Genomic DNA, 20,282 nt, shown 5'->3' with positions numbered 1-20,282 from the left:
GGGGAATAATATGGATTTGGGTGAGGTTGATTGGGAGAATAGGTGGCGACGAGGTGTCTGTCGTGATGTGATAGCACTAATTGGTTGAGAGTTCGTTGCTTGGTGTGGCAGATACTATAGTTGGTGACCGTACCTAGAGTGTTCTAGGCCCTGGTTCAAAATTCCAGTAAATTGTCCGAGACTTGACAGCTTGACGTACTCTAGAGATCCTATAGAAGACTGCTTGAACGTTATGCCGCTGATACGCGATGTCAGAATGGCTCTCGTATCTCTGGTAAGAGACAGGAGGATTCATAGCCAATAGTCGTTCCTTGATTCGGTCCTATAGAAGAGAGAACCACGACCATATTGGAGAGTCAAGAGCCGTGGTTTCCCGGAAGAGGGAAATTTCGCCCTCTTCTGCATCTCTCAACTGAACAAGCTCCCAGAGTTGCTCAGTTGATGGAGGAGCATGGTCATATAAGTGAGAGTCTATTGACAACTCGACTTGAATACTTTGGTCTCCCCGCAGATTTGCGCAGCGTTCTTGAGACGCAGCTGGAAAATTTTCCTTACTCAGGCACACTGCTCTTTTCAAATTAGATGGGCCAATCGCTTGGATTTGATTTAAACCTTAGGACGTTGAAGATTGGTTACAAGAGACCAAGCATGGACTTTATTGTAGCTCAGTTGTGCACTTTCGTCGTTGAATGAGGTTATATAAGGTAGTTTGGACAGGTAGTAGAGATCGGTTGCTGGAGGCCCCTCTAGTTGCAAAGTCAACTGAGAGGTACTTGCTGCTTAATGAGTCACGCTGCGGTATCCCGTAATTCCAATCGTACTATGAAGGGATTAATGTACCACTTCCCGCTAGGCTGCGTCTAGTATGCTGGAGTTGCAGAAGTGACACTTGTACCATGAAGGCTTCCAGCTTTGCATTGACAAAACCGGGAGTGAGAGTAGAAGTCAGACACTCAAGAGCAGAACTGAAGCGGTTTTAGACCCTATCACATTCCGGCGAATGTGATGTTAGCCAGTTGAGCTAGTTCTGTATGTCTTGATTGTACGACATCAAAGATTCCAGCAAGTGTTTCGGAGAGCAGCAACTTAGGTAGCACACACGACAAAGATACCTAAGCAACGTGAATAAGTCGACTGCCGCCTTGCGTTACATGTTGGAACGTTCGTTGACTCTTCTGCACTGCATCCAGATACCTGCCCGTATCTCATGTCTATCCACGCAACTCATCCACTGTCCTTGGAGAACGAAGAGCATAGTTCATCAGGAGGCAGGGCTTTGGAAAATGTGTGGCGTACAGAGGTCACTAGCTACCGGTACGTCCACTCTCGCTATTGTATTCATCTTTCTGTTGGATTCATAGTCTGACTCCTACTGAGATCATGTCAAGCCTTAAACCATGACTTGATGGCCTACAAAATCTACCTCGACTCAGCAGCAAGGGAGCCGCCGCACTAAGCTTGCCTATCAAGAAGGCTCATACGGCGCGCGCCTCTCGAACACGGCAAGGAAGGCAAGAGCAGTCAGGTATGTCGCGGTTGAGGGCTTCCTGTGGTCAATATGGTCAAGGTCACTTACTTACTTTCATGTACCTAACGATGAAGCCATTCCTACTTATAGAGACACGGGCGGTTTGCTTTAGCAATTGGATAATGAAGAATAGATGAGCTTCCGGGTAAGAGCACAAACCGAGTTGAAGTGGCACAGTGCGTTACCCCCTTGGCGTGGCTCGAGAGTCCAAGTATCCGAGGCCCAGCTTCAAGTGCACAACGATGAACAGCAAGTCCATCTTGAGCATTCATCGGGATATGAACAGCACAACGTTAGACCTCACTAGCTACAATATACTTATCCAAGAGAGACATCTCACCAGAGCCTTATAAGGAGGCTGGACTGGCATTGCGGCTCTCGACCCGGTCTGGGTATAGGTAGCCGATGCCTCTCCTATTCGTGGCGAGGATGAGATTCATCAAGTTCTCTAGTGACGAAAGAAAGGTGCCAATCTCCTTGAGATCCACACTCAATTCTACGTGGCATTGGACCAGGTGAAGGAGATATGAACACCTCTGTCCAAGCTTGCTCCACATGAGAACTGTCATCAACCTCCTGTCCTCCAAAGATTAGCAGGACCTATGTGAGTCAGTCTCAAACTAAATAGAATCAGAAAAGACGGCGTGAATATACTGAATTTATCCACCATAACTGACATTCAGAACCTACAACCTCACAAAAGGCATCCAACTCACACGTTCCCATTCCAAATAGCCCTACTCACATTGTCCAGCAAGCCCAGCCTCATTTTCTAAAAGCATTCCTGACGTCTTGGATGGCAAAGCTTTCGGCGAAATGAAACGTCACAACTTTTGCTAACTATTTAGGAAAATAAACTCTGTCATGTAATAAGTGATAACATCTTGGGACTGGAAGACTTTTTTGCTTGATATGCAAGACCGAGGAAGAATCGTCCAACATCATTTCAACTTAGATACGGTAACAGGCAACTAATGTACCACATCTTAAGCCTAGCCACAGTCGAGAACTTCAACACACTCCTGTTTACAGTCAATCACACGTAACCGAGAATGGCTATATCAGTGTCTCGGAAACGGGAAACAGGAAGGTCTGCCATCATACAGGTAATGAGCAAGCGAGGTTATGCCAAACTGCTGCCAAGCAAATGTTAGATCCCAGCGTTACGATCCGCACCTTTTGGTCAAGGCAGACAGCTGATAAAGATACTTTATTTGAAGGCGACGGCAGACAGAGAGAAAGAGACTGGTAGTTCTTCCCCTCGGCGTGCCCATATACATCATCCTCAGAATATGTACCTAGCACGAGCACACGAAGCTGAGATATCAAAAGTAGAGCCCCTTCGCCAAGTCGTTGTGAATACCTCCGCCCTGGTCTCGCGGCCGGCAGTCTTGTAGAAGCCACGTGCCCGTATTCTCAGCTCACTGTAACCATTCCAAACGCCATCTCCCTACCTTGACACGACGCGAACAGAGCATCAACCTGTTTGCGGCACGACTTTCCTATAGCAGAAACATTCGTCGCCGCCAACCCAGAAGACAAAAAGATCTTTGACTCGCAAGCTCAGGCAGGACAAGCTTCTGCCTATAGGCTGTTCCGAGAAGTTAGTGGGCGATGCTGCCACAAGTTGACACTTCGTAGGTCGATAGTTACCGTAAGGCTGAAGCTGACTCTGAATATGCCACTCTCTCAATCGAACAGTGTTCGCAGTCACATATAACACGCGTGCGAGCGAAACACGGTAGACAGAGGTCAAAACATCGAAGCTGACTCGACGATTCACGGGGGTTGACACCTCAGACTTGCCCATTGGGTGCTTGTAAGTTGCGGGTTGGCTCCCGAAACCTTGTTTGGTTGAATAGGGATGAATAGCCGCGATCACGAGTCAGATGAAGTCGGCTAGATGCAGTTGCGAGGCTCAAGACTTGATGGCAGTAAAACATGTGGCTGGGTAGTCCGAGAGCATATGAGGGACGTCCTGTTTGAGATAGGCTGGATACGTGATTGTGATGAGTCCGTCCTTATGGTGCCCACGAATGACTCCGCCCTATATGTAAGACGGATGATCACGATCACCTTTGCTTGATATACACAGCAATAGCTTATTCTATTGTGGATGTGTAAGGTGTTAATCGTAATGTGCCATGCCGCCATGAGAAATAAGGCACTATGTTTGCCTGCGCTGCGCATATTCGTCATTCTCGGATTATTTTTGCCAAATTAAACAAAGATCGACTTTGGCACCGAGAGGAAACATGATTACATGGAGACTCCCAGGAAGCTTTAACGCATGGTAGACCGAATAAGTGCTGTATGCTGTTTTGGTGTCGAGGCAGACCGAGGCAGCGAGGCGGTTGAGCTGCTCAAAAGTTTCAGACAGTATCGTAGATTGCGGGATGCAACTGCTGTAGAAACGTGCGCGTAGCATATGTTGTGTGGGTATGCTTGTAATCGTCGGGAACTCTCAATCGCCCCGTCAAAGGCTCTCTTGGTCCCATTGGGAAGTATGTTCGCCCTGCTCTAACCCGGCTAGTAGCAGCGAAACGGACATTGACCGTGAGTTCGTATGGCACAGACACTGAGCTGGTTGCCTGCCGGCGGTAGTGAGCGCACCGATTACGTTTCCTCCATGGACAGCTGCCAGTTTTTCTTGGCATCGGAAGTCTTTGGAGGGGTCAAACTCGTACGAGGTTGGGTGCTTCCACGGAGACTGACTCGTAGAGCCCGGAGAAAATGCTTGGCCTTCTCATCAGTCCAGTTTGTTGCAGTAACGGCGGTCACAAGGTGCAAAGCAGCCAGTGGGCAGCAATCAGAAAAAAAAAAAAAAAGCTGTCCTGAAAGTCCCTCAAAGTCCCAGTTCGACTTTGCTCAAGGCCATCATCTTGAAACTTCTGGGTTGCAGTTGGTGGGCTTTAGTTGACGATCCGATATCTGGTGCGGGCCGTGGCCACAACGGCACAATGAGGTTATCGATGATTGCTTGCTGAGGCTCAACTTTTCAAGAGTCAAGACTGCTGCTGGCCCAGGGTAGGCTGATCGGGTGGACATTCCGCCGTGGAGTCTAGGATCGGGGGTTGTGCTCGGACGTGGGATTGATACAATGAGATCAAAAGAAGGTTCTTTCGCAACGGTTCGGATGACGTTGTTTCTCCATGGTGCGGGCATAATGTTGACGAGGTTCAGTTTCGAAAGAGGGCGATCTCTTGACTCGAGCCGGGGGGTTGGTAGTATATTCTGGCTTCCCAGTAGCAATTCGTTCACGAATCAAGCATATGACTTAGCCACATGGTGAAGCTCTCAAATTTCACAGACAATAATTGAGTGAGTACACGACACGTTTCCGTAGAGAATGATTGGATTGACTGTACAACGCAAGGGCCGTGATACTGCAGCAAGGTCAGCCGAGGTATGATTTAGAAGCTCGCAAGGTCTTTGGGCGCTGTCTGTTCTCTGGCACGGACGCCACCGTGAGCTTATTGCAGAGCCAAAGGTGCCAAAAGAAAGGACGGGGCGGGTTTATTGTCTAGTTTTGGTCAAAGGGTGATCCGGAAACGGAAGGATAGTGGCACTGATAGTGTAGACATCGTAACAGTGGAGAGATGGAGATGTAGACAAACCGTTGCCGAGATTCGGGGAGGTCAGCTACTTGGTACAAGAGGATTGTTGCGTTGGCGGCTGGGCACCTCCATGGGGTTGTGCGAGAGGCAACGTCATGTGCCGCCGTTGAAGGCGCAGAACAAAGACGAGCAAGGTCGGACACTCTCATTGGAAGCTCAAATACCGATCGTGGCTGAAGGTGACATCGCATTCGATTGATTGCCTTGGCCGACGTGTAGAGTGACGGGTTGTCGGTAACTTTATCGACACCACACGTCCCCTGCCAGATGTGATGTATGTCACGATGTAGTGTGTACGTGAATTGACGGTTCCGAAAGCGAGGAGGCAAAATGGCAAAAGTCCGTCTCACCAGACCAAAGTGCTAATGGAAGGAACGAACACACGTGAGAGACAGAGCCAAGTTGATACGGCAGGAACACCTGGAGTCAGGCGTGTGCCTGCCCAGAATGTCTGTTCGTTCCTCCGCAATTTCCAGAAAACCGTCACCGCCACCAAGCGTCCCGTTCGTCTTTCCTTCCGTCCCAAACTGAGGTCGTTCTTTGTTCCTTCCAGCCATCTACGCCTCCCGCTAGGTAGGTGCCTCAATACTCCGTACGGTGCTTCAGATACGTCCAATTGTCACCAAAGTCACAAACGGGCGGCTGCAAACGACCGTTTCTTACTGGCCCGCGATTTTCAGTTATGCCGTGTCTGCGTCGCGCCTTTTCCTGCATTCTTGTGGCTCCTTGGCTCCCACTCATTCCTCCAGGCTTCTCTTCAAGCTTCAGGCTTCACCTCCTCTTTTCCAATCCCTCCACCCGATCGACAAAGGGGTCCGTATTCGCTGCTTAGGCGAAGCAGATATTGGCAGGCCGCAGATCGGTTATCAACCAGCTTTGGCAAGCTTAAGGTCCAACGAGTCCCGCTCGTCCTTCGGTCCATTTATCGCGCCATGCTGGGGGCCACATTCGACTTCGGGTGCACTATGGAGTCAAGGAGCTTGTCCACCGCACTTCGCAATCAGCCAAGCATTTGCCGCCACAGGCCACAGGCCACAGCATCTGGCAGTGAGCCGTTTGCTTTGCATTGAACGCCTGGGCGACAAAAAGTCTTGGCACTCATCGGCCTTCGGGCATTGCTTCGGCGAAGGGTTTTCTTGGTCTTTAATTTTCTGATTACCTTTCTCAATGTCCCGTCCTCTGATGCCGCAAATAGAAACACGGAACAAAGTGACGTTTCTCCACTCTACTAGGACGCCATCCACACCTGCGTGTTTTTTTTTTCCCTTTCTCTCCGCGGAATACTTCGATATTGCACCACGATATCGCCAAGGCAGACAGAGAAGCCGACAAGACGTATTATGGGCGGAACAGCATCGGCTCCCAGGGGATTTCGGAGGAGGAGGAGGGGGGGGGGGGTGAACTGTGACAAAACCGTCGACTGATTTTAGGTTGGCATTCCCAATGAGCCGGATCCTGCCTTCCAGGACTCGACGACAAGACTTCCGACTCGCGCCCTCAATGGGCCAAAAGCGGGAGGCTTCCACTGCCTCGTACGGAGTCTCACAACGGAGGCCACTCAACACTGGAAGCCACTGAGGGGAAAGGAGGGGGGGGGGGGGGGGGCTGCGAGTCGTCAACCGGTTTTGTGGGCAGTCATCCTTAGTAATTCTCTCGAGTGGATTGATCTTGTGGAGCGGATGACTGGTTTCTTTCGTTTTCAAGGTTGCCAATTCTCAAGGTCTCCCTGAGTCCCTCCCTTCCCTCTCGGCTCCGGGTACCATCACCTTGCGGCTTGCCTGACGGATGGGGTATTGGGTAGAGTATGTACCTACCATACTATGGAGTGCAGATGTTGCGATAACTTTTACAATTTACGTTCCAAGGTTTCTTACGGATAAGGTACGTTACAAAGTGGAAACCCGCCTTTTCCCAAGCCACTTGCCGCCCAATGCTCACTCTTACCCTCTCACTCTCTTGAGGTGCTCTCTTTCCTTTTTCCCCCTCCTCGCAGTACATACAGTCCCTGCAACCTTTGGTATCCTTGCAGATGGATCATGGAGCAGAGCGATGGAGGAGGCTAAGAAGCTTTTCCTCGTCTCACAATCTCTCATCCTGGGTGTGCCTGGGTCCGGGTGGGAGGAATCCATTGAATCCTCGCCCAACTTGGCCCGAAAAGGTCCAGAATCCGGGGTAAACCCGCTATGACCAAATGGCTGATTGGCTTGCAGGGCGCCGAGGATCGACGTTTCTATGTCATCGCCCACCGCCCATTATTGCGCCAGTCCGTACCGGCCACGGAGGGCCTAGGGTAGTGTCTACGCTACTGCAAGCCCGCCGCATTCCATTATTTTGCCAAGTACCTACTTATCCTATGTACCAAAAGTACTCCATACGCCGTGGATACTTTCTTCTCGCAACTCCAAGCAAGCAGCTGCCAAGTATCGCCCGAGGTCTGCTTACCTGACACTGAACGGACTGGCACGAACCCAACGCTTCCTCCGTCTCTCCTCCTCTTCTGCCTCCCGCCCTCGCAAAAGGTTCGCAGAAGGAAAAAAGAGAAAAGACCGGCTGAGTCTACGCAGTACTTCCAGACGTACGCAGTACGGAGTGACTGACAGGAATTCCAAACTTCCAACACATCAATGCGCACCGCCGAACCTGCGGAAGCTCCACCGCCGCAACATACCGTTTGATTTTCCCGCCTCTTTCAACTTCCCTCACGTCGTCCATCGACCACCGACCCGACCCGATACGCACATTATTGCCTTTTGCCTATCAAACCATACCTGCTAGTACACACCACACAACGGGTAGTTTTGAACCTAATTCAAATCCAGACGGTCAGAGCCTACGGGAAGGTTGTCACCACCTCCTGTCCTCCACGTCTTGTCATCCAAGGTATCCCGCATCACTTCAGTCCAACCAGTCCGGTCAGTCAACCAGTGACCATTGTCAGTCACCGCCACGGTGGATTCCCGCGGTACTGGAGACTCCAAAGGGCCCACGACCAATCTCGCTCTACCACTCCCACGAGCTCAGCCCGCCACGACCGCCCTGCCTCTGGTCTCCATCAATCCGCATCGTCACCCACTCAGATGCTCCATTGTACCAAGGGACCCCATAGTACCTACCAAAGTATCTTTTCGCCAGAACTACGAATCTCCATCGCGGCTCGCCTTTGTCCTCGATCGGAAAACTCTGCAACGGCTGCCGTAGGCGGTGGGAACGCAACCGCGACAACTGAAAGAGGACCACGAGTCCACCAGCCCACGCGACGGCCCCGTCAACGCAAACCATCCACAAGTTAACTGTCCAACCAGCCATTACCGAACCGACACCACACCTTAGACAAGCATTAGCCTGCAGAGGAGGCGCCCAGCATCACTTACGGTTTATCTCGCCTCGACGAAAGCTGTCGTTCTTTGCTCCAACTATCCCATCCCGTATTCTCGACTTTTCTATCTCGACTCTCTTTTCCTCCCCTTCTTCTCCCCCCCGCCACACATTCAGAGCTTCTCCTGCTGGCCCTGTCTGTCTGTGTCCCTCGCTTACGGCCAGCAACCCACGTTACGTTTGCCTTGCCGGCTGTCTTCGCCTACACTGCCGCTAACCTCGCCAACGGCTTGTATGACGCTGCGCCGTCCTCGCCTGCCAATTACGCGCCGCGGCTTTGTCGGACATCACACACCACTCGAACTGCCGGTTACGAAGATATTCGCGCAAGCTTGCAGCTAGAAGGATTGGACGACTGCTACCCGACGCTCAAACTCATAACTTTCCTACTCCAGCCTTTTGGGTTCCGCCCGATTCATTAGGACTTGCACTCTGCACTGACGAATTCGCCCGACCCCGAATTCTTTTTCTCCAAAAACGCCTCGAATCCGCCAGAACAAAGCTTTAGAACCCCTCCGCTTTTCTGATCTCACCCCGCGAACAGTCGCACCACTACCGACCCTATCCATCCGAGGTTTTTCGATATCGAGCGGAATTGCGCGCCAACACCAACTCATTCGACTGCGTCCATGTGTCAGAGCCCAAAGTCATGGCATGGTTGTCATCGGTGTCTAGTTAACCACCCTACACCCCTTGCCAAACCTCCGTGGTGGTGAATCTCCCTCGCGCTCCCCAGGTTGGTCGCCACTTCTCGCCGAGCATGTCATCTGCCGATGCCGCAGATGATAGCGTCCCGGATCGCGGTCCGGCAGTCTTTGCCGTGACAGCCGCAACATTCGTCCTAGCGAGTGTCATGGTTGCTGCCCGTCTGTTCTGCCGGCGATGGATTGTCCGAAATGTCAGCTGGGACGACAAGATTATGTTCTTTGCCTGGATGATTGCCTTTGGATTGTCCTTCACCATTTGTTTTGGTACACGAAAAGGCTTGGGTCGCTACGACGACGATATACCCTCGGGCCACTGGAATTCTTTACGAGCGTGCGAATATGTTTTTTCAATACTCTATGTGAGTACTGCCGTTCTGCTGAGACACCGGCTTAGGTGCAATACTTACACAATTGCAGAATCCCGCCCTGATGGCGACCAAGACCAGTATTCTGATCTTCTACCTCCGCCTCTCCAAAAATACGAAAAAGGTGCTTCGGTTTGCATCTTGGGTGACTCTGGGCATTGTCAACCTAGCAGGGGCTGTATTAACCCTCATCAACATCTTCCAATGTCGGCCGGTTCAGGCCGCATGGGAAATATGGCGGGACACTTCACAATGCATCCCCCTGTTGACGGAATTCATTTGTTCTGCTCCCATCAACATCGTAACCGATTTAGCTATCCTAGCCTTGCCGATCCCCGTTCTCACGGGTATGCGATTGCCACCGAGGCAAAAGATTATTCTCGTACTCACCTTCACTATCGGTATCTTCGTCACTATTGTGGACGTCGTCCGAATCTACTACCTACAACAAGCCGTCAGCTCGGTCCCCACCGGCGGCGTGTCTAGCGATCCGAGTTCTCACTTTGGCGGCACACCCGACTTTGCTTGGAACTCGTCTCTGTCATTTATGTGGTCTGCCGTAGAGGTTAACGTGGGAATGGCTTGCGCGTGTATCCCTACTCTCAAGCCATTGATTATTAAGATTCTGCCTGCCATGATCATCGACCCGGATGGAACGAGATCGAGCACGCAGACCGAAAAAGACGCCTTAGACAGCCCTAGAAATCGCACCGGCAGCGACGGCCTTGTATCACCGACAAGTCCGAATTACCGTGGCTCAGTCAACATCCAAGAGCCCCCCGTAACACATCGAGCCAGTCGGGATATGAGCGCAGCGGCGAACGCGGATGTGAACGATATGACAGCACTCGAGTTCTTGACAACACCAGATATGACGTTGGCCGAATATGAGGCCACTGGGGCGGGCAGGGTCGGCGGCGCTGCCAACCGAGCCTCTATCGCAACGAGCAGAGAAAACACCATTTACTTTGGCTTCGTCAACATGAAACGCCCCAAGAGCATGGTCAAGTGTGACGCTCAAGAATCACTCCGATACTGCCTGGTGGTCACAATCCTATTTGTGATGTGGGGCATTTCCTACGGTCTGCTAAACACCCTCAACAACGTCATCTCTGGTGTGTCAGGCATGACCGTTGCTCAAACTTTAGGCCTCACAACCGCCTACTTTGGCGGTGGTTACTTCTTTGGACCCTTGTTGGTGGGAGAGTGGATTCTTAGGCGAGACGAACATCATCGAAGAAACCGCAAGAACAATAAACGCGACGCGGAGAGTGTTGGTGGCTTCAAGGTTACTTTCATTGTCGGGCTTTGCTTCTACGGTGTAGGAACCATCATTTTCTGGCCATCCGCTGTTACCAAGTCCTGGGGGGGTTTCCTACTCAGCAACTTCGTGGTCGGCTTTGGCTTGTCTGTCCTCGAGACAGGAGCCAACGCATTCTTGATTCTCTGCGGGCCGCCAGAGTACGGAGAGACACGACTACTTCTCGCTCAAGGTGTACAAGGCGTGGGCTCCGTTCTGAGCGGTCTTATGGCCCAAAGAGTATTCTTCACCAAGATCACCAACCAGGGTGGCTCAGACTCTGTGACGTTGCTGAACGTACAATGGACGTACCTCGCCATCACATTGCTTTGCGTCGCCCTAGGCCTCTTCTTCTACTACATGCCGCTCCCAGAGCTGAATGATAACGAGCTGCAAGAATCGGCAGACCGGCTTCCAGTCAATCCTCAGAAGCGTAGCATCGGCGGTTTGCAATTGCGCACATGGAGTTTGATCCTGGCAGTCCTCGGTCAGTGGACCTATGTCGCTTGCCAAGAGAGCAACAATATTTTCTTTCGCGCACTCACAATAGCCATCCTCCCGAATCAGGAAGACGGCGGTGTTGCGGCTACGAATGCCGACACAAACCCAGGCGAGAACAGTGACAAGCCTCCAGGGCTCACAATAGGTGTTACAGATTATCATCTTATTGCGCACAGTGTCTTCGCCATTTCGCGATTCATTGTTGCGTACCTCACATATCTTTCGGTGCGCAACCCGCGCATGCCGAAACCGAGAACGTGGCTGGCCATCAGCGTCGGTCTCTCCACCTTGTTCGCCCTTCTCACAGTCGTCTTGCAGCCGTCGGATCCGAACCTCCTCATGGTTGTCGTCATACTCTTCTACTTCGCCGAAGGACCTGTTTGGCCCCTCATCTTCGCTATCGGCCTTCGCGGTCAAGGCAGGCGTACTAAGCGTGCTGCCGCCTTCATCACCATGGGTGGCTCTGGCGCAGCATTCTTCCCATACATCGTCTACGCCGTCATCAACAGCGGCGTGTCAGTGCAACTTTCTTTCGTCATCATCGTTGCCCTGTTTGTCCTTACGGGCTTCTACCCCATATGGCTTGCCTTTGTGCGCGACGCCAAGACGATGACAGACCCTGCACACTCCTACATATCCCCCGAGGAGCGTGTTTCCGGACAGGACGAAATCGATATCAATAGCCAGATCAGGAGGCGCAGGCGAACGCTTTCCACGATTGCAGCCAAGAGCAAGCGAGGCAGCATTTTCAGCAAGATATCTCCCTTTGGGAAGACCAATGGCGAGAGCGTCACGCCACCAGTAGTAGAGCATTCCGAAGAAATGAATGGCTCTAGTAAAGGATCTGAGGGGAGCAACGATACCCATCAATCTCAGACAGTATGAGCGAGCGACATGTTTTGATTATTTGTGCGACAACAGGCCTACGGGCCTTTTATATTAATTGCTATATACCCAATGATAATGACGTTCAATGAATAAAAGTTATGATTAACACTCCACTCGCTCGTCTGTACGAACTTACATATCGCCATTGTGAACGTCATGACATTGGAGAATGCTGTCCACAGCCGCACTCAATGTTTCTCAAGTCCAGCAGCTATCTTTTCAAAGACTTCTATTCCTTCCCTTCCTAATGCCGTCCCGACGGCAACAGCATACGCACCGACGCTCTTCATCCGCCTAAATGCATCAGCGTCCGAGACGCCACCGACACCAATGACCTTGATGTGCAACAACTCTGGCTCTCGCGCGACCAACTCTGCAATGGTCTTCACGTTCCCCAGCGCCAGCGGGTGCAAAGGCGCCCCCGCCATCCCACCGAGTCCAGACCCCGGAAGTCGCGGGTTGTGGTCGCCGCCCTCGAGCAAGAGACACGAGCCGAGCGTGTTTACGGCGGTGATGAAGCTGATCTTGCAGGGCACCTTGAGCATAGCTTTCGGGGTGACGACGGTGGAGTCCTCGCGCAGCGCGGCGATCAGCTCGGCGTAGTGCGCCAGGTGTGTGTACGGCGGCGTCTTGAGGCCGATGGGGATGAGGGGGTCCCGGGGGAGTGCCGCGAGGTAGGCGAGTAGCTGGGCGCGGTCCGAGGCTGGCGGGGCGGCGGTGGCGATGTTGGGGCAGGAGAGGTTTATTTCCATTGCGAGCGGGTGGGTTGTTTTGGAGGAGAAGGAGGCTATGAGGGCGTAGGATTGTGCTATTTCTGAAGGGGTGCCTGTGACGGAGATGATGATGAGTTTGCGGTGGTGGTGACCATGGTGGCCGTGGCCTTCTGGAAGTTGGCTGATGAAGTCGAGGTAGGTTTGGAGGGGTAACGGGGAGTAGCCCAGGTTATTCAGGGACGCGACGTCCGCGGGGCCAAGTTGGGAACGGGGCGCTTCCGGGGTGGAGGAGTTTGGCGCCGCGGAGGGTTTTGCGGTGGAGGGGTCGAAGAAGGCGTATTGGTGGCTTGCGTCGTTGTGGGCGAAGCCTGCGAGGAGGGAGGTTCGTGTCGTGAGGGCGCCTGTGTGGGGGCACGCGTGGAGTTGGCGGAGGTCGTCGAGGGTTGTGCACCATGGGTTTGCCGAGTTTAGGAGCGGTGGGGAGATTTTGAGTTCTGGGGGAGGGGGGGATTGCATTTTGGGTTGTGGTGATGTGCTATGGTGAGGTTGATAGGTGTCTTGGGCGAGGGTAGAGGACTGTGGTGTGAGAGGAGAGTTGCGAAGAGGTATGAATCGCTGATGTTGGTGAGACTGGAGGAGGTTTGGTGGTTTAGGTGGGAAAAGTTATAAGATGTATGGGGAGTTGGTGTGAGTGAGAGTGAGAGTGAGAGAAGGACGTCGTGAGGATCAGATATCGCGCCGCGCAGAGGGAGTCGGGCGCGGGGCGGGGTTGTGATAAGATAAGATTTCCGGGCAAGTCCGAAGACGCGGCGGGGTGAGGGTGGGGCGGGGCGGCCGGGTCGTCCGACTACAGTTGCTCGGACCCCGCTCGATGTCTTGTAGAGGATTATTAAAGACGTTCGTGAGCATGTAGGACGTAATTTGTTCCAGTGCCTAGTTTGTTTGGAGAAGAGTATCTCAGAGTACTTGAAAAGAGAAGAAGGGCAGTGTTCGGCAGCCTAGGCTTGGAGAGCGATTTCTGATGAACGAGAAGGGGTTAATGATGGGTAGGTAGATATAGGTTGCCGCTCAGAGAGCTTCGTGCTTAACAAGAGAGTCGGGAATCATGATATAACCGACCGTGATGACCGTAGACGGGGCTGTAAGATCAACTTACATTGTTAATGGGAACCTGGACATGGTCTGGGTAGCAATGACAGTGTGGATTGCTTTCCACCAGACGCGTGGTCCGTTGAATACATGGTCGTATAGTACGCTGCCTATTTACATCAACACTCATTGCAAGTTCCAAAAAAGTCCAAGGCTATGAGGAACGGGGCCGTAAGGGTGTCGTGTCCACAGTCATCGTTGTGGGCGTCAGTCGGCGTACAAGGCTCCGGTCTGGTCTTTGACGACGTCCGTTTGCGCTCTACACGGCAGTAGAAACTGACGTACCTTGACCGTACCAGGTGAATCCGCCTGGCTGCTGTCTCGTTCCTCTTTTGTTTTCGAGTCAAGTTTTCTGCCTCGAGTTTCGTGCTGCTGCTACGTCTTGAAAGAAACCTGCCAAAGATCTGTTTTCCCGCAAACTTTTGAGGAAAAGCGGTTCGAAAGCACTGACTCAGCCGCACAACTTACATGCTGACATTAGTTTTAGAAGATATCCTCGAGGAACTCTGTTTGGACATCTACCTGTAATGTCAATATCGTTGGGGACACACATCTTGCGAGCAACCTCGCCGAGGCGGTCCGCCCGCCACCTCTTTGGTTTTACTGTCAAGATCAACAGCCATAGGGTGGCCTTCCTTTGACTGAAGCAGGTTCAGTTTGCGGAACACACCAGCTGAAGTCTGAGCTATTGTTCCAGAGAGATCTCTTCAGGAGGATCTATCAACGAGTAGAGTGCTCGAGGACTATACTCGGCGGCATGAACGTACACACACACCCCTACAAGCTCCTTAGTAGTCGGCGGAAATTCAAACTTATATAAGAGATTACGGTCATTCCAGAAATGGGCTTCTTCTGTTTGGCACGGGCATCCGTGCTGGTTCCAGTTGACTCTCGCACGAGGTAGATAAGCCTCCGAAGGCCACTTCGGAAAGTATAATGGCGCTATCTATTAGGATTCTCCAGTATCATAACGATTATGCCTTTCGGTTCATTGGGTTCTTTGGGTAGATCTTCCGTAGCCTTTGGGTATTCCATTGTGATGGACCTCATATCGGAGACGGATGGGGGAATAAAGTGTATGCCCTTGAATGATATGTCAAATTTCGAGCACGGGGCGACGAAGGAATACTCTTGTCAGAGACCTTGAAGAATATGCTCAAGTACGCCAACCACACTTATGATAGCACTTTCACATCGTTGATTTCTAAAAGTTGGTTATGAGGCATTCTCCCGCAATTTATACTGATGTTGACCAATGAGCAATCATCTTCATTGAAATTGACCATTGTGCCGACACCCCTCCAAGAAGGTCGCCGGATAGATGATAAATCTCAGATTTGCGAGCGGGCACGAGGCTACCACACTATCTAGCGGATTACCCAACGTTCATAAGTTTTGGCCATGACCTAAGAACTAGAACGAGGCCCCCTCGGACGAAGCTTTTTTTCCACAGCTCAACATGCTTTTCGGGTCGAGAAGATGGCTTTAGCTCCTCAGGGTGCCCAAATCAACAGGCGACAGAGACTACCGTGACAGACATCAAAACAGCAACTGATCCGCAAAACATATCTCAATCAGGTCAAGAGAGGCCAGTAGAGGCTGAAGCTGGGACAGCTCTGGGAAGTCACTGGCAGCACACTTGCCGTACTTCTAATACGATCGCGGACCATGACGTGTTGCCGACATGTTGTGCGAAATGGATTCTGCTTCTCCAATACGGGAACTGGTGTCGTTGGGATTAGCATGTGTGCGTGGTACACCTCTTGTTTATGAGACAGGATCATCCAGCTTGAGCTGAATTTGGAACAACTATGTACGACCTCGAGTCCTTGCCTCTAGCTTCAAGCCACTTGGTCACGTCAGAGACTTGAAGTCAAGAACATTAAAGCTGGGCGAACTACGCAATGGGACAAATATAGAAACAAAAGCATAATTCTGTATTTCAGAGTGAGATTGGAGACAATGCGGTCAGGAACTCGCAGCATCGTGATTCTCCTTACTGACTGTGTTAGAAACGCACTTTGCAATGTGGGAGCCAGAGGGCGCGGAGAAGGCTGTGATGGCGTTCTTCATGCCTGTAGGGGAATCTATATTAATGAGGGAGACCCCCTTCTACCTCGTCTTCTCCTCAACTTCGAAGGTCGCCGAAGAGATCGGCCGCGCACATGGACTTCCGTTGCCACGGTCCCTGAATCGGCGAGATTTAGCTATAACCCAACTCTAGAGTATCGACAGGCACATCACGAATCTCCTGTGCACAGGCGCTCAATAGGCTCCTTGCCTCTCTGTTTGCCTCTACTATATTCTGGTAGTAATGCTACTTTCAGACAGGAAGGCAAGGGGGGGTAAGTTCTCTTCCTCAAAATCGCCGTGATCTTCATCGACGTGGCTGGTCGTTCGCCAGGTTAAGACCTCTGGAAATAACCAACTCACAATCGCTACCAACATGTGTCCGCTGACGCTCACATCTATCCTTCCCAGTTCACACAGATCGGTTGCGGTCTGAGGTTCTGGCTGACGTCCACATTACTAGCCTCCACGTCTCAAATTACTGTGTGTCGAGAGATCTCGGCCGATGATCAGTATCTAGGAAACCGACGGTCTCAAAGACGTCCGTGGCATTTCGTCTCCTTCCGGACTCAACTCTCTGCTGTCTCGAGGGGACTACACGTTTAAGCAGAGCTCCGGAAGGAGAGGCACGAAGGGACATAAAGTTCGGGCACGTTGAATATCTCCTATGTTGAAGCATCATCTTTTGGTCTCGCCTCAACCTGGAAGGCTTGTTCTTTCATCGTTATGACAGACCAGCAGGCAAAGAGCTCTACAGCGTCAGTGACTCGAATCGTCTCCCTCCCTCAAGATACTCTCCTTCTAAATTATCTATAAAGTATTCTGCAACTGTTCTATCCCTGCTATTCCCGCGTCCTCCTCTTGCTCTTGTTCCGCATGCGTATGGGCCTCTTATGGCCGTATCAATCTAAGTAAAATCTATGGAAGTTCCTGTGACTTGATCACCCCTCTTCGTATCGTCGAAACCTTTGATCGCACGGGTGACCTCGCAGCGAGCTCGGCCAGCCGTAAATTTCCGGCAGCCATCTATCAATCTTTGACAACAGACACGGCCTGGCTAGTTCCCAATCTCCTAGGTAGGATCAACGGAGCTCAATACCAACAGCCTTACGGCCGTCCGCGATATGTTGGGGATTCGAGAATCATCTGCCACGGAGCGCATGACAAACTCACTCTTCACATAGCCCCGGCCGGCAGTGTTCCTTATCACGGTAACCAGATGAAGCTCTAGCATGCTCCTTCTAGCCTCCTCTTCTCAGCTAGTTCAACATTTCAAGACAAGAACTCCATCTGATCGCTGCGCAAGTCATCGACGTGATTCCCAATGAGCTAAACGGTATTTCCATCCCGGAAAGGAAATACACAGAGGTAGGTGCAATAAACCAACGCCCGCGGCACTCGAGGATTCCCATGATCCCCCGCGCCTCGGCATAGCCATCCCAGGCTTTCCCAAGAGTAGCAGACAGCCCAAAGAAACGACGGGGAAAAGCAAGCCGCCCCGTCGACAATAAAAAAACTCTCACAAACAAGCTTACTCCAAGACATGGGACCGGCTAAACCGCCAAACCCTAACTAAACAGGTCGCCGTCCATTCCCAACAAGGTTCAAACGGGATGGGACTCCCGCGACTGGAGCTTCCAGCCAGCCCTCCAAAGGCATCAAGAAGCACAAGACGCCAAATGGCTCCTCAACCCCGGTAGTTGAGGGGGGAAAAACTTAACTACGAAAAATCCCGACTACAACAATCTAATTAACTCATCTCACCAAGCCGTGACAAGCCAAAAGCTTGTTCTGTCTCTAAACTACCACACACACAGAGTTCAGAAGTCCAGACCAGGCACAGCCACCCATTGGCGGGGATACATTCCAAGATAGAGTTACGTGCGTAAAAAAGGCGCAAGAGCCGAACGTCGCCCATATCCCGGCGGCCCGGGAACAAAGAACTTTTGCTTCTTCTCGCGCGTAAAAAAAAAAGCTATCATTTTTTTCGGGTTATTATAGAGTGCAACTTTAATTTTCGCTGCTTCAGCCGGAGGTACCTATCCTACTTGATCAGCCACCCCGCGACGGCAGCGACCATGGCCAACCCATGGACAGGGGAATTGAAACTAAAGAAGAAGGATATCCTTCAGCCCGTGACCACCTCTCCAGTAGTCTATTCGGTAGTCAGCAGTGCCCGAGTTTTTCTTCGTCTCAAACAACTAAGCTCCGTTTGGAGACCTATTTGGAAACTTTTTGAGCATAGCCGTAAGGCTAGTAAAAGTCTTTGTGTAACCACAGCCTTGAACCTACCGCAGTATCGGCGGCGCCAGAGCCCGGGGTGAGATTTCCCGCCGTCGGTGAACTGGCTAAAGTAATGAGCATTCACTAAACTCTACGGACGAGAGTGAGGATGAACGAGCACACGGCCGATGAGGCTTTCCCCGACACGGGCAAGCGCCGGTCCAATGCTCTCCTGCGACAAGCGTCAATGCGGCGGTGAGAAAAGGACATCGTGCAACGATCTTGCAGATCGGACAGCGGTGGTGGATCAGCCGACAGAAGCATGGCCGCCGTGGTCCTTCACCACCGAAACCACTTTTAGAGAAAATGTGCTGGGCTGGCATCTGATCCAAACGAGGATGGTGTGATATCATCGCTTCACTTCTGCCATCCAGAGCCGATCTCAGGCCTCGAGATCTCACCCGGCATCCTCATTGCTCGACTGTAACATGATAGGCTTCAACCAGTATCGGGTCTTGGACAAGAGCACCTATGACGCAATGGTTGTTCTTCGGCATTAAGGCAGAAGCTCCAGGCTGTGTTCGAGTCATGCCACAAAACGGATAGAGAACGGTCTCTCGGTTGGAAGTGGGTTGCCAGACGGTTCTCAACAAGTAGACGAATACTGCGTAAGGCCCATGACAGAAGTATCCGTGTGTCGTCACAACCAACCGCAGAAACGGCCTGTTTGTTGCGCTCGTAGAGCTTCCGCGGGACGCGACTAGGTATTGGGTTTGCTCGCCTGTCTTTCCGTACACTTCAGATCGAGCACTGTCTACAGATATGCATGGTTGTACGAGTTGATCGGGTAGGTAGTTCTGGCCGGGATTTGTCGGTGTTTGAATTCAAGAGCGTAATCTGGTAATGACGTGCAACCAGGTAGAACGGAGAGTTAGTCGCCGGTGGGGTCACTGGGGTGAAGATGCACCTGCGAAAGTTATTTCCGGAAGACCCCTGACTGTCGGTGCCAGGGAGCCAGGGAGCCTAGGACTGTTGGTAATGAAACGTGGGGACTTCTGAGTAGAGCAGCAAAATCTTCGACACATCTGTGAGTGTCTACTGAGTACTGCGTATGTAGGTATTCAGCTTCCACCCGGTTGACCTAGTTTTAAGTTGTGCCACCGGGCGGGTTGAGCATTGACCAGTGGGAACGATCCCCCACCCCGAGCGGATTTGGTGATCTTGTCTGGGGATAGGCCCGCCAACGAGAAAGTGGACAAGACTATGCAAGAATGGAGACGGTGATCTGCGTTTCGAAGGTGATTGTAGGTAAGGCCATGAACAGAAGCGCCTCCAAACGGTTGAGACTTTGCACCATGTCCTAGTAATGAGTCGTGACTGGAACTCTCGGGCGTTCCAGAACCCTTGCTTCTCGACCATTTTTGCTCCTTAGGAGTCAGGCTAGGTTGCCTGCGTGATGGCATTTTCTTTGCTTGTAAGTGAGTGTACATGCTGGGCTGAATAGAATTAAGATATCGAGTCAAGTCGTATGGCGCGTAGCAACTGGTGTGCTTAATGATCCACAGAGATGCGATATGTCCAAGGTTCTCTTAGTCCCAGAAAACTGGGTTGACGTGCTTTGACAGTTTCGTTAATTGTGTCCACGCAAATGTCTGAAGCTGTCCATTGGCTGGTGCCTTGACCCCAAACGTGTTCTATTAGGCTGAGGAGTCCGGAGCATCAGCCTTCTTGGTCCTCAGCTGGGGTACATCATGGACTGAAAGCCCTACAAAAGTTCAGGTATACGTGAGCAGTAACTTGGGACGAACAAGGCCATCCCGGGAGCGCTTCGGGGCGGTAGGCTTTC

At 51.7% G+C, this 20,282-nt stretch overlaps 5 protein-coding genes across 5 annotated transcripts; 3 read left to right on the top strand and 2 right to left on the bottom strand.

Annotated features, from left to right (window-relative positions):
- Positions 1-5,827: 5,827 nt before the first annotated feature.
- CCOS01_05890 (uncharacterized protein) lies at positions 5,828-5,977 on the top strand (the record flags this gene model as incomplete). Its single annotated transcript, XM_060454065.1, has 1 exon — positions 5,828-5,977. The coding sequence occupies one exon, from the start codon at positions 5,828-5,830 to the stop codon at positions 5,975-5,977; it is 150 nt and encodes a 49-aa protein (XP_060315837.1).
- Positions 5,978-7,961: 1,984 nt separating this feature from the next.
- CCOS01_05889 (uncharacterized protein) lies at positions 7,962-8,435 on the top strand (the record flags this gene model as incomplete). Its single annotated transcript, XM_060454064.1, has 1 exon — positions 7,962-8,435. A coding segment is annotated over one exon (474 nt), but the record flags the coding sequence as incomplete, so codon positions are not given.
- An 845-nt stretch (positions 8,436-9,280) lies between these two features.
- Positions 9,281-12,278, top strand: CCOS01_05888 (fucose permease; the record flags this gene model as incomplete). The annotated part of the gene is made up of 2 exons (XM_060454063.1): positions 9,281-9,586; positions 9,645-12,278. 2 exons carry the CDS (start codon positions 9,281-9,283, stop codon positions 12,276-12,278), a joined length of 2,940 nt encoding a protein of 979 aa, XP_060315835.1.
- A 191-nt stretch (positions 12,279-12,469) lies between these two features.
- CCOS01_05887 (dihydroorotate dehydrogenase) lies at positions 12,470-13,510 on the bottom strand (the record flags this gene model as incomplete). The annotated part of the gene is made up of 1 exon (XM_060454062.1): positions 12,470-13,510. The coding sequence occupies one exon, from the start codon at positions 13,508-13,510 to the stop codon at positions 12,470-12,472; it is 1,041 nt and encodes a 346-aa protein (XP_060315834.1).
- Positions 13,511-19,234: 5,724 nt separating this feature from the next.
- CCOS01_05886 (uncharacterized protein) lies at positions 19,235-19,855 on the bottom strand (the record flags this gene model as incomplete). Its single annotated transcript, XM_060454061.1, has 2 exons — positions 19,235-19,250; positions 19,638-19,855. 2 exons carry the CDS (start codon positions 19,853-19,855, stop codon positions 19,235-19,237), a joined length of 234 nt encoding a protein of 77 aa, XP_060315833.1.
- Between the last annotated feature and the right edge of the window lie 427 nt (positions 19,856-20,282).

This window comes from Colletotrichum costaricense, assembly GCF_030867565.1.
Source record: "Colletotrichum costaricense strain IMI 309622 chromosome Unknown Scaffold_5.1, whole genome shotgun sequence".
NCBI lineage: Eukaryota > Fungi > Ascomycota > Sordariomycetes > Glomerellales > Glomerellaceae > Colletotrichum > Colletotrichum costaricense.
This window is presented reverse-complemented; position numbering and strand designations above follow the sequence as displayed.